The 13,383-nt window shown below is 39.2% G+C and overlaps 1 protein-coding gene across 7 annotated transcripts in view; it reads left to right on the top strand.

The window, feature by feature from the left end:
- The window catches only part of ALG5 (ALG5, dolichyl-phosphate beta-glucosyltransferase), a 50,883-nt gene that overhangs the window by 2,200 nt on the left and 35,300 nt on the right, over nucleotides 1-13,383 (top strand). For 3 of the 7 annotated variants that reach the window (XM_008048904.2, XM_008048901.1, XM_008048903.2), the window contains exons 2-6: nucleotides 2,139-2,310; nucleotides 2,686-2,732; nucleotides 4,149-4,217; nucleotides 8,867-8,959; nucleotides 12,947-13,060. In XM_008048904.2, the coding sequence (XP_008047095.1) occupies nucleotides 2,172-2,310; nucleotides 2,686-2,732; nucleotides 4,149-4,217; nucleotides 8,867-8,959; nucleotides 12,947-13,060 (462 nt within the window). In that variant the 5' untranslated portion in view covers nucleotides 2,139-2,171. The remainder of the gene's footprint in view (nucleotides 1-2,138; nucleotides 2,311-2,685; nucleotides 2,733-4,148; nucleotides 4,218-8,866; nucleotides 8,960-12,946; nucleotides 13,061-13,383) is intronic. The other 4 variants (XM_021707971.1, XM_008048905.1, XM_021707972.1 and 1 more) reach the window with 4 other exon arrangements.

Genomic DNA, 13,383 nt, shown 5'->3' with positions numbered 1-13,383 from the left:
CTCCTGGGCTCAAGGAGTCCTCCTACCTCAGCCTCCCAAAGTGTTGGGATTACAGGTGTGAGCCATGGTACTGGCCAAAGATTTTTTTAAAATGCCAGAGCCAGAAATCATTAAAGTAAAACAAAATGGAAAAAAATCCACAAAAACCCTTATCTTGTTTCATACATATCCACTCTTTATTCATACTTTATCCTACCTCATCTCTTTTCTGAATTATTTTAAAACAAGCCCAAGATATAACATTTTATCTGTAAATCCTCAGCATTTATTTCTAACAGATAAGAACCCCCTTTTAAAAACAGAAACCACAATAAGGTGGAAATCAGAGGTTTGTTTTTTTTTTAAGTTCAGTTATTATTCCATTATTTCAAATGCCCCGTCAGTTTACATGCCTTCAGTTGTCTCATATATGTCTTAGTATTAATGTATATGTCTCGGTTTATCCCAGTCAGGATCCAGACAAGGGCCATATGTTGTACTCGATTTATATGTCTGGCATCCCTTAATCTACTAAGTTTCTCCTTTTCTTTGTCTTTAATTAATGTGGCCATTTGTCCTATAGAGTTTCTGACGCTCTGGATTTCACTGATGACACTGCTTGATGTCTTTTAACATCTTCCTCTATCTCAAATTTCCTATAAACTGGTAGTTAGGATCTAAAGACTTGATCAAATACATGTTTTTGAGTTTTTAAATGAAAAGTTTGTGAGTGGACTGCTTACTGCTTTCTCTTGTATCACATCAGAGGCATGTAAGGACTAGTTGTCTCTGGTGTTAAGATAGATAATGGTTTCAGGTGATGCCAGCCAGATCCACCTGTTACAGTTTGTCATCAACTTCATGGTTTTAGTAGTCATTGATGGTCCTTACCTAAGTGCTTTATTTCACTGTGGGTTGCAAAGTGGAATATTCTCATTGTGTCATTTCTTCATTTATTGTCTAGAATTTTATAATTAAAAGAAGCTTATCCTCAGCTATTTAATTATCTGAAGTACCTTTCTTATGTAATAGGTAGGGTTTTGCTTTTTTTTATTATCATTGTGAATTCATGATTTAAAATATTTTTATGTGTTTTGGTCCACTGCAGTAATTATTGTTTTTGATGCTCAAATCTTCCCAGCACAGGTCAGTGGGGGCTCTTCAGGTTGACTGCTTTGTTCTTTCAGCACAGCCCTTGTAATCATTGGTAGTGTCTTTACTTTCTGGTATGATATACTATTCAATCATTGTGTATTTCCTGCCCCAGATCTGAATTAACCATTCTCTTAGGAGCACTGGTTCCTTTTAGTGGGAAGCTGAATTTAGAAATCACACTCTGAACACTAGAGTGCAGAGCAGGAACTCTTATCCACTGCCTCTGGTTACTGTGCCTCTGCTCATACTAATCAGAAACATATTCAATTTCAGTATGTACCCAATAGAATATTATAAATGGTAATCAATTACAAATGAGTAGCATTCCAAAATGTGTAGATTGGTTTGAAAGCAGAAAGTATACAAACAGAAACCATATTACAAAGAATGGTTATTTCAAAAGCTTAGCTTCCAAGTACATATGGAAGGAAGCCTGTAAATTTGGTACTTTACTCCAGAAAATGCTGTATTCTGCACTTAAATTTGGGTATCAAGAACATTCTTCCCTCCATATCCTGGGTCTGCATGGTCCTGGATGAGAGATCTGCCCTCACCCTACATGTTCCAATTGCAATTATAAACTTGTCCTCTGCCACATACAGGCTCCAAGTAGGGATGGGCCTCTCTGCATTGTTGTGTCTGTGTGTGCACACGGTGGGCATCAGGGTTTTGGGGCATCTAAGAGTAGATTGGATTTCCTGTGATGACTGTTCCGTGTTAGGTCCGGGATGACAGAGGCCTGAGGAGTGACAGGTGGGAAGAGACAAGGAGCCTCCTGAGGCACTAGCACCTTCCTAATGGCAAAAAGGATAGTCATCGGTGTAGGAAACTAGTTAGGAGACTGAGTTGTCGAACTTTTGGATCGCCTCCAGTCCATTGTTCATTGTTAATAGATTAAAAACAGTGAATATTCTACCAAAAGAAAATCATGTGATGATATAGTCTAACATAAATATAAAAAAGATCAGCATAACATAATTTCTTTCTTACATATCTGCTTTTAGATTTCCATTGTTGCATTTATAACTGCTACAAAAATGCCACCACTTCATCAACACGAAGAAGAGAAGTTCTTCTTAAATGCCAAAGGCCAGAAGGAAACTTTACCCAGCATACGGGACTCACCTACCAAGCAACTTTCTGTGGTCGTGCCTTCATACAATGAAGAGCATCGGTGTAAGCCCTTGCTTGATTTTGGGTAATTTGGGAAGAAAAGGAAATGTAAAGTTTGACATGACAGTCTTTGACAGAACATGAATAGATGTGGGCTGTGGTGAGCACATAGCTGGTAATTGTAGTTCAGAAAAGAGGGGCGTGCATATTTGCTGCCATGAATAGGAGCAGCGTTGTGAGCAGCAGGACTGAAGTATCCCAGAGAGGGAATAAACAAGGCATGAACAGAAGGCAGATATTCCAGAGGGGAGTGGCCATTGAGGGGAAGCCCCAGAGGAGCTTGTTAGATTATAAGGAAATTTCCTCAGTGTAAACTGAGTGTGCTGGGCTTGGAAAATCATTTTCGAAAACAATTTTTAATATATTTTTTCCTTTAAGTGCCTGTGATGATGGATGAAGCTCTGGGCTATCTAGAGAAGAGACAGGTATCATGTTTTCTTTTTAAATATGATGTCTCCAATTAAAACTAGACCAAGTCACCAACTTGTGGACCCCAAGCTAAAAAGTACTGGGAGAGGCAGTACTGGCAGGACCCTGGTCACAAGGCCACCCCGCTGCTCAGCTGGCTGCTAGCCAGTAAGCCCAGCACTAGCCCACTCCTTCAGAGATAGGCAGGTAACCCCAGGACACACTGGAAATCTAAAATTGCTTTTTCTTTACCCTGCTTCTCACTTTCTATCCTCTCTTGCCTGATATATACATATTTGAAATTATGTGACACTTTGACATACAATTTGAAGTTGTATGCATACTTTGTATGATGGGACAATGCTGTTTTTACTTTTGTGACTTATAAGAAAGAGGTATATTTTTTAAAGACTTATGCTTAAGTTGAAATTATTTTGTATTTCTTTGTCACTCAAGTCCCCTCTCGTGTATTTTCCTCCTCTTTTCCCTACGTAAAGAGGAGAAAAGTAATACACAGCAGTCTTTTGTAGCACCAGCTGCTACTGGAATCTCCTTGGAGAGATTCAGAACTGAGTTTTTATAGCTGGTAAAAAAAAAAAATCCTTGTTTTGGTATACTTTGCTTTTAGGTTTTTTTTTTATAAAGGGAAGGTAGAGGATTCAATGAAAGAGTAGGAGTTGTATTACCTACTCCAAAAATTAAATTTAAAGAAAAGAGGAAGGGAATTGAACCTTAATTATATGTGAGGCTTCCACCTCTTCTATTACATGTAACCTTCAAACCAGCTACATGGACTAGGTTATTCTGTTTTTTGGTTTTAATTTAAAATGGGTCCAAAAGTTAAGGTGCCCAAGGTCACTAGGCTACAAAATGCTGCAGCCAGGTTGGCATCTGCTCTCTCTGACTTCAAAGCTTAGGAGCTTTTTTCTCACACACTCGTAGCCTCAAGTGCCATGGCACCACAAGGGCCTGCCTTCTTCCACCAGCGTGGTGCAGGGTGGCAGGGGAGAGCAGAAAGACATGGAGGGATTTATTCAGTTTTCACCTTCTGCTCCTGCTGTATGCTCATTATGCAGGTGCCCTTGTTGATGAGATGTGCTCCCCTCCCAGAAGATTCCCACTACTGCCAATCCTTTTCTTACACTATTACTATAATTGTTCAAGGTCTGCTTATGAGTGAAAACATATGGTACTCACTTCTTTGTTTCTGTGATAGATCACTCAGTATTATAATCTCTAAGTCCATAATTGTTGCTGTGAAGTTCATGTCTCCCCTTTTTTTGTTCTTAGTCTTTTGATTTCACATATTTGTGCACTAATGAATATATATGTATCAACGCTAAAACAATTATTTTTTAAACTTCTTACAACATTATTAGAATTCTTGATGGCAGTTATACCAATTTGTGTTATTTTACTTTTGCTTCTTGTAGAAACATGATCCTACATTCACTTATGAGGTGATAGTAGTTGATGATGGCAGCAAAGACCAGACTTCAAAGGTAATTGTGCCTGCTTTTAGAATTGCCAATAGATAGAAAATATAGAATGATTCAGCACAAACAAAATCTCACTCCCATTCACTAGTGACCCTAAAGCAATGCCTGATACTCTCCATTGCTATTGTGTGGGCAATAGAAAAACAGAGAGGCCTCGTTTATGGACATAGAACATATCCCCTCTGTCTCTGTCCCACTGCTGCATAACACCAGGGAAGCTTTCAAGATCACCAGATGGATAGGGAACATATCCAACCACAGTTCACGCAACCTCTCAGGAAACCCTGTTTGCCCACCAGTTTATGCTACCTTTTTTCATAAACATAGATCCTTTCTTCATGTTCTACCTTGACTTTTAATTTCTAAAGCAGTCATGAGAAATGTAAACTCCCTTCATATCTGTCACTGGGAGTGGCATAGAAAGCCTGCCTCGTGCACTTGCGGCTGAGATTACAGAAGCAGCTTCGACCCAGCTGAGGAAAAGCAGCTTCTCCTAAGGAGCACTTTTTTGGCCGCATTGGCCTGTGCATGACTGGCTGCTCTCCTGGAAGGATCAGAGATGCCGTCTCTTCAGCAGGACAAGTGAGGAGAGGCCCTACTGTTCCCAAGGTTGGAAGAAAGGGGAAACTTGAAATCATATTTAGTAGAAGCTTTTAGAAATAAAGACACAAGTTTCCTCTACGTTGAGTATTTATTTTGCCTGTTAGTTTCTCCCACTCTGAGGGTATGAGGAAAATTTGAGAGAGTTCTTATTCTTGAGGAGTTTTAGACTTAGGTGTGCACAAGAGAAGATTGCAATTGTACAGTGGCATTTATATACCCTTAAATAACATCAGAAAAGTGAATCAGCACTCAGTATAAACTAAATTCACAAATGGTGGGCAAGTGACAGCTGCTGTGATGTACTAAAGGGAATGCCATAAAGCGTCAATGTGTGTCTGTTCCAAACAGGTGTGGCTTCAACCATATTTACATTCTTCAAAGCTGGAATCACACTCTCTAAAGGGAGCCTTTCATCCTAACCAGTAAAGTTTTTTTGGTTTACTCAGCTACTTACACAGTGATTTTGTCTTTGTGGCTGTAGAGTCTTATAATGAATATCAAGCTTTGTGACGTCCAGAGTAAACATCTGCAGAGCAAATATTCTTTGTTTTTTGTTTTTGTTTTTGTTTTTGTTTTGAGTTGGAATCTCGCTCTGTCACCCAGGCTGGAGTATAGTGGCACACTCATGGCCATGCAGCCTTCACCTGCTGAGCTCAGGCAATCCTTCCACCTCAGCCTCTTAAGTAGCTGGAACTACAGGCACGCACCACTGCACCTAGCTAATTTTTAGATTTATTGTAGAGATGAGGTCTCGCCAAGTTGCCCAGGCTGGTCTCGAACCCATGGGCTCAGGCAATCTTCTTGCCTTGGCCTCCCAAAGTGCTGATATTACAGACTTGAGCCACTGCACCCGGCCTCTGAGTTCTATTTCTAACCTCCTAGGTCTGGCCTCTGTTGTCCTTTATTACTTCCATGGTTTCATTCTGGTCTGCTGTATTCTCACCTGGATGATCAAAGTTCTCTGCTACCTATGCTTCCTGTCTTCTATCTCATTCAATGTCTCCCACTCTCAATCTTGCTCAGATTGTTGCCCAGGCTGGATTCAAATTCCTGGATTTAAGTGATCCTCCCACCTCAGCCTCCAAGTGGTTGGTAGACTACAGATGTTTGCCACCATACCCAGCTTCTCCTTTTTAACTAGGCATAAAAATCTTTAGCCAGGCACAGTGATACATGCCTGTAGTCCCAGCTCCTTGGGAGGCTGAGGTGGGAAGATTGCTTGAGCCCAGGAGTTCTGGACTATAGTGCACTGTGCCGATCAGTTGTCCTCACTAAGTTCAGCATCAATATGGTGACCTCCTGGGTATGGGGGATTATCAGATTGCCTAAGGAAGAATGAAACAGCCCAGGTTGGAAGCAGAGCAGATCAAAACTCCCATGCTAATCAGTAGTGGGATCACACCTGTGAATATCCACTGTACTCCAACCTGGGCAACATAGTGAGACCCTGTCTTGGAAAAAAATTAATGAAAAGGAAAAAACATTTTTTTTTTGAGTCTCACTTTTTTGAGTTGGAGTTCTCTAGGCTGGAGTGCAGTGGCATGCTCAGGCTACCTCAGCCTTCCAAGCCGCTGAGACTACAGGTGGCGCCACCACACCCAGCTAATTCTTTTTATTTTTTTATTTTTTAATCCATTGTAGAGACAAAAATCTCACCAATTTGCCCAGGTTAAAGTTCCTGGGCTCAGGCAACCCTCTTGCCTCTGCTCCCAAAGTGGTGGGGTTACAGTCATGAGCCACTCTGCCTGGCAAAAACTTTAAAAATATATATTTTCCAGAAGTCCCTACCCCTCTCTACCCCTAGAATTCATGAGCCAGAACTTGGTGACATGGCCACCCAGATCTGCAAGGGAAGCTGGCAAAGTACTCAGTAAAGAGGAGTTAAGCCTATCATGATTCATCCCCTAGGGCTACACGTTTGTCACTGCAGAGTTGGGGACCTAACAGCAAGGAACAAGGAAGCATTGTTGGGTAGGGAGCTAACTAATAGTACCTATCACAGGGCTACAGTAGGAGTGTGTACAGAGGACCACACTCCTACTATATTTGCTTGTTGAGCCTGACCAATTCCATATGATGTATCAGCCACTGGAAATAATAATCTTTGCCTAAGTTGAGAAGGTCTATAGTAGCATTGTGTGATGAGTAACAGTTGAATGGGAGGATGTTTTAGGAGGAATATTACTATTAATATTAGAATTATACTTTTTTCCGGTGAAAGGTGAGGATGGGCATGGAAACTAGGAAAAAGAAATGGTGTTTGAGCCAAGTCTGAAACTGGCCTGACAGGTGAGGGTACTGGAAGACAGTGTTCTGAGAAAAGGCATAGAAGTGTGAGAGCATGGTATGTTCTGGAAATCACAAACATTGCTGATATACAAGGTACATCAATATCAGAAGCTGGCTGAAAAGGTTAGGTAAGGGCCAGATCACAAAGGTCTCCTGTCCTGTGATAAGGAACTCATAGAAGCAATGAATCGTCATTGAATATGTTGGAATGGGGCTAACATGAACAAATATCCATGGTCAGTGAGATGTGAGGGTGGCATGAAGTTGAGAAGCATTTTGGAAATCAGTTTTAATTTCTATGTAATGAGTTTCCATTTCCATTTAATGAGTTATAGCCTCCAGAGTTGTGATGGGTGATAGAAATGGAAGATTATTCCCAGACTTTTCACTTGAGTAGCTCGGTAGATGGTGATGCCATTTGCAGCAGTGAGGAATATAGACTGAGCAACAGTGAGAGGAAGAGATGAATGAAATTCTGGACATGTGACTAGGTGACGCAGGAGAGAAGCCTGGGCTATAGATCGACATAAGAGATTTATAAACATAAGTGGTAATTAAACCCATGCAGTAGCTCCCACTGAGCTTATATATTGAGAAGAGAAGGTGGCCAAGGGTTGTCCACTAGCTGTGTGGTTGTACAGCATAGGTTTATTCTTTGTGGGGATTATCAGCATTCTAGGAGCAAACCAAGCAAAAGGAGTTAGTGGTGAAAGTAAAAAGGAACAGTCAGGGGAGAAGGGCAAAGGCCAGATGAGAAATACTTTACAGTTACCTGTGGAAATGATTGTCAAAAGGAGAAGGTGCCTTTGATGGCGTAAGATTACATGGAAAGATGATGTAGAAAAGAAAAGGACATGAACCATATACTACAGTGGATTTGGGGAGTATATGCTTGATGAAGAAATGTAGATTGCAAATTTGGCTCATCACCATTTCATGACTGATTATAAAGCACCCCGAGCATGCCCAATCTTATATGATTATAAATAGAATAATGGCAGTCACTTATGATAATAGTGAAGCAAAGAGAAGGTTTTATGATGCTGGTGACTTAAGCAAGTCTAAGACTGTAGAGCTAATGGAGAGGAAGAGATGGAAGATCCAGAGAAGGACAAGTTATTGCACAGATACCTGCTAAGAGAGAAGAATTTGGGGGAAGTGGTCCAGAACACAGACAACCTCTCTGAGGATAAGACGCATAGCTGACCAAAACAAGTAAACAAGTCACTAACCAGTGTTGAGGGCCTGGTTACAAGTTTGTACTGGTCAGTTAGCACATGGCTTTTGTTTTTTTCTAGCAGCTCAGTAGCTTAGGTAGAGGAGTTAAGGAAAGGAGAGAGGGTCACTGCCTATTCTGGTGGTTTCTCTTCAGGAAACTGAACTGTGACTTCAGCCTAGTAGGTTAGTGTCATATCTTAGGTAGAGGAGTTAAGGAAAGGAGAGAGGGTCACTGTCTATTCTGGTGGTTTCTCTTCAGGAAACTGAACTGTGACTTCAGCCTAGTAGGTTAGTGTCATATCTTAGCACCAGGAATTCTACAACTCCTCTGGGCCACCAAAATGTACAATGGGTATGATCCAGTCACAAGAAGGGGTAAACTACAATAGCAGTGTTTGAGCAGGATTATCAGCATTCTAGGAGCAAACCAAGCAAAAGGAGTTAGTGATGAAACTAAAAAAGAACAGTTAGGGGAGAAACCCAATTTATATTATATAACTCTTAGAATACAATTAATTTTATTATTTTATGTAATTTGACAGGTAGCTTTTAAATATTGCCAGAGATACGGAAGTGACAAAGTACGAGTGATAACGCTGGTGAAGAATCGTGGGAAAGGTGGAGCTATTAGGATGGTAATACATATTTTCAACATTTCTATCTAAACTCTAAAGGTATTTAAAATAACCTCTTTTGCAGACTTGTACATGTGTATTCATTGGCTCGTTGAACACCAGTTTTCAAGTTAGTGACAACATATTTTCAATATTAACTTCCTACATTTTTAATCAAATCTAAAAATATACATATCTGTAACAAACTGGGTGATTAAGAAAAATATATTTTATGTTTATCTTAAGGTTTAAAATATTCTTATCTACATCTGTGCATCTTTGATATAGTCACCAGATAATAAGATAATGTGATTTTTTCTTTGCAGTTTTAAAAATGCTTTTTTGTATTAAGTTTTACCTATTTGGAGGCACTGTGTTACGTATGGTAGTGTGAACTAAGGTGAATCTTGAATCTGACTTGGGTCTATCCTGGTGAAATGGGCAGACTAGCAGAAAAGAGAGACATTTGCATAAGTGAAAAAGAAGATGATTGCACTTACAAGAGACATTTCAAAAAAGAATAGGTTACTTTTACCTAAGGCATATCAAGTAGGAATCAAGAGATGTGGAAATAAAGTTCAAAAAATCAAGATATGTGAAAGAAAACCCAAGTAATAGTGATATAAATGACTTATAGGTTTATTAGTTATTTTTTTTTCTATAAAAAGAAGTCCAAAAGTAGGCAATCCAGGACTTATTCAACAACTCCATGGTGTCATCAGAAATCTGGAGTCCTACCTTTTTACTCCCCTTTCCTCATGTGCACAGGTGACTCCGGGAGCGCCAGCCATTGCATTCACATCCAAACAGGAAGGGGAAGGGTAGAGGGCAAAGAATACGTGCCAGCTGGTTTCTCCCTTCTACGGGGCTTTCCCAGAAGTTCCACCTGATAACTTTCATTTACAAATCATGGGCCAGAACAGTGTCACAGAGGTCATAGTGCCACCCCTATTTCCAAGGAAAGAAAAGAACTATTTTTCTAATATTTTTATTCCCACCCAAATCAGGGTTTCATTCATAAGGAAGAAAGAAAGAATAAGTCTTGAGTAGACAACTAGCATCCTCACCCACATGAGGAAAATGGCAGACTTCAGAAAGGAGATGTCATTGAAGCTAGGGTTCCAGTGATGGTGAACACTGGCTTCTATGAACTGACTGCTTATTTTGAACTGGAGAGTAGGTGGTCCACTTCAACATAATTATCATATGTGGTCCTCCTCACAGTGTCTCATGAGATAATATACATGAAGAAAGTGAGGAATAGATGGGTAAGGTAAGTTACTCAAGGTCACAGATTTAAGAGGTAGAGTCAAGATTTGGATTAGGTTAATTTCTTGACATCTATGCTCTTAACCTCTCTGAAAACTATTGAGAAAGATTTGAGAAAAGGACATGCCATTCAGAAAATACAGCAGTGGGAATATTTGGGATGTGCACTAGAAATGGGTTTTCACTCTGACGGGCTCACAGGAAATGTGAAAGAGAAAGCATTGATGCAGTATCATGGTGGGCTTTTAAATCTATCCATTTTTTAATTTATTCAGCCAGTATTTTGCTTTATTAGAGATAAAGAGATGAAAGACATCCATTCTGTTCTTAAGGATATCACAGTTTAGCAGGGAAATAGACCGTTGCCATACAGTGTTAGAAATTCTACAGTAGAAGTATATGCAAAAATATTGGCATCACCCTTCATCTGGGAGAGGCAGAAAAGACTTCTCAGAGGAGGTAAATTCTGAATGGTCTTCAAAGACGATTAGGATTTGGTAGAGACAGGGGACTTAGCAGAGGAGGAACATGACCAAGGGCATGTGAAGGAACATACGCCGATAAAGGACCCATCATGGTACATGTGGCTTGACGGAGAAAAGGCTGGAAGGGTGGGTGGGTTCGGTTCTGAACTGTAGACTAGGGTTTTTTTACTTTACCACTGACAGAGTGACACTTAAGAAACATTAATCAGCCAGCAACATGTGTGGCGGTATAGGGCAAGATACAATAAGTATTTATTTGGGTTATGGTAATGACACAAGAGAAGAAGAGGACAAATATGGTAGCTATTAAAATAAGATGAAATTAGATCTGCTCATCAGAAGACCAAAAAATACCAATGGCCTTTAGTAACTGGGAAGGTGATGATGCCATTAATAGAAAGAATGAGACACTGGAGAGGACCTGGTGAAAGAGGCAATATGTTGAGTTTGAACTATATTAAATTTGAGGTAACAAGTACTGCTGTCCAGGTAGCTTAGAGCAGAGGGTGTGAGTGAATCATCCACATCCACTCGGATGACTGTAGAAGCCATTAAACTGGCAAGGAAGAGGTTATAGAGAGAAAGGAGAACCAGGAAGTTCTTGAGTAAATGAGGCACATAAGAAATAGCCAGAGGGCATAAAGTGTACTTGGGAACACAAGTGGGAGCTGCTAAGGTAGACTACCTAAGAAATTTGGCAGTAGAGTGAAGGCCATAGATGAGAGAATAAGAAGAGTAGATTTAGGATTGAGGGCCAGAGACAGTCTTTCATTAATGCTAAATAATAACTTGCAGTTATTATTCATCCTTATTATATATCATTGAAATAGTCAGTCATTTCTGGAGTATTTTTTCTCCATTTTAAATTAATTAATAGTTCCAGTTTTTGTACCTTGTACTGTTTTTTCTAAAGCTTGATATATGTTGTTCAGATGTTAAATAGGATAATAACATTTTTATTTCTGCTTTTTTTTAACACATATTCTAATGTTTGTGATAAGACATCTCAGATCCTAGTTAGTGGTCTTATTATACCATAGAATAAAGGATCTAATTTCTGTCTATAATTGCATATATCTTGTCTATTAGTCATACTTCGTTAAGTTTATCAAAACAATTTAAATATTTGCACTTAAGAAATAAGAAATTTGGTGGTTTCTTTTGCCCATGCCAATTCTGGCATGTCTTCGTTTCTTTTCCCCTTTCTTTTTCTAATAAATGCTGTTTTAAAACTTAAAAAAAAAAAGAAGAGATTCATTTAGATATACTGTAGAAATTGAGTTGATGTGCAGTTTATTTCTGTGTGAAATATACTCACAGAGCCATAATTTGCACAAATGACCAATCCCAAATTGAGTGGCATAATTTTGCTAAGTGTCAGATGTCTCAAAATACATAAAGTATTATTTGGGTTTATTCATGATTCCTTATTTAGTGGCATTCTTATTTATTCAGCAATTAATAAACTTTAGCGCCTATAATAAAGAATACAAAAGATATGTAATTTTATGATACACTTCACAGCAAATCTATTGTCTTAGATTGTTCAATCTGCCTGTAAACATGTTCTTTATATGTGGTTCAAAGTAGCCCCTTATCCCTTTTAAGCATCATGACACATATACAATGGATGTATATGATATGTATGATAGGTATTTTGCTCTCTTTTTTTTTTGAGTTGGAGTCTTACTCTGTTGCCCAGGCTGGAGTGGGTTCACAGCCCCTCTACCCTCTACCTGCTGGGCTCAGGCGATCCTTCCACATCAGCCTTGTAGCTGGAACAACAGGCATGTGCCGCCACACCCAGCTAATTTTTTTTGATTTATTGTAGAGATGAGGTCTCATCATGTTGCCCAGGCTGGTCTCGAATCCATGGACTCAGGCAGTTCTCTCGCTTCCACCTCCCAAAAGTGCTGAGATTACAGGCATGAGCCATCGCACATACCTGGTATTTTGCTTTTTTATTCTGAGCTATGTAGGGCATCTTTCATTTTTCCAAACCTATTATCTTGGTATTTTCCAAGGTGGTGGTAGTATGACCTCACAAAGTTTTTAAAAATAATGAAGGTGGGCGATAGATAGATTTGGGAAGATCTTATTAATATGTGAGAAGTGAACTTTGGCATCCTTCTGCTAATCTCATCATATCTCACTCCTAGGTATTTTAAACAAAGTAGAGCAAACTGAAATGTCACTGAATTTAACCTTAATTTTATAAAATTTTCTCTCTCTTTTTTGGCATTTTAAAATACAGGGTATATTCTGCTCTCGAGGAGAAAAGATCCTTATGGCAGACGCTGATGGAGCCACAAAATTTCCAGATATTGAGAAATTAGAAAAAGGACTAAGTGATCTACAGCCTTGGCCTGTGAGTATAAGAATATAGCCTAAATGACATTCAATCAAGAATACAGAGGATCCAAAGTAAAATAAGAGGAAATTTACCTATCAGTTAAAACATCAGGTTTTGGTGTGAAATTCTTATATAAATGTTATAGTTCCATAGAAGAGCAGATCATTTTGTTACAAACACTGGCTCATTTTATATGATTGATTTGACAATTTTAACATTGTAGTCCTCTCTGTCTCTCTTGATCTCTAATTGCTTCTACCAAAGTTTTAATATTTATTGTTGATATTCAGTTAAGACTTTTATTTAAAAGCATAGCCTGAGATTTTCAGGTAAATGTG

The sequence above is a fragment of the Carlito syrichta genome, unplaced genomic scaffold (assembly GCF_000164805.1).
Source record: "Carlito syrichta isolate Samal-C Ts95f unplaced genomic scaffold, Tarsius_syrichta-2.0.1 Scaffold128155, whole genome shotgun sequence".
Lineage (NCBI taxonomy): Eukaryota > Metazoa > Chordata > Mammalia > Primates > Tarsiidae > Carlito > Carlito syrichta.
The sequence above is the reverse complement of the archived record's forward strand: the minus strand, read 5'-3'. Positions and strand labels throughout refer to the sequence as shown.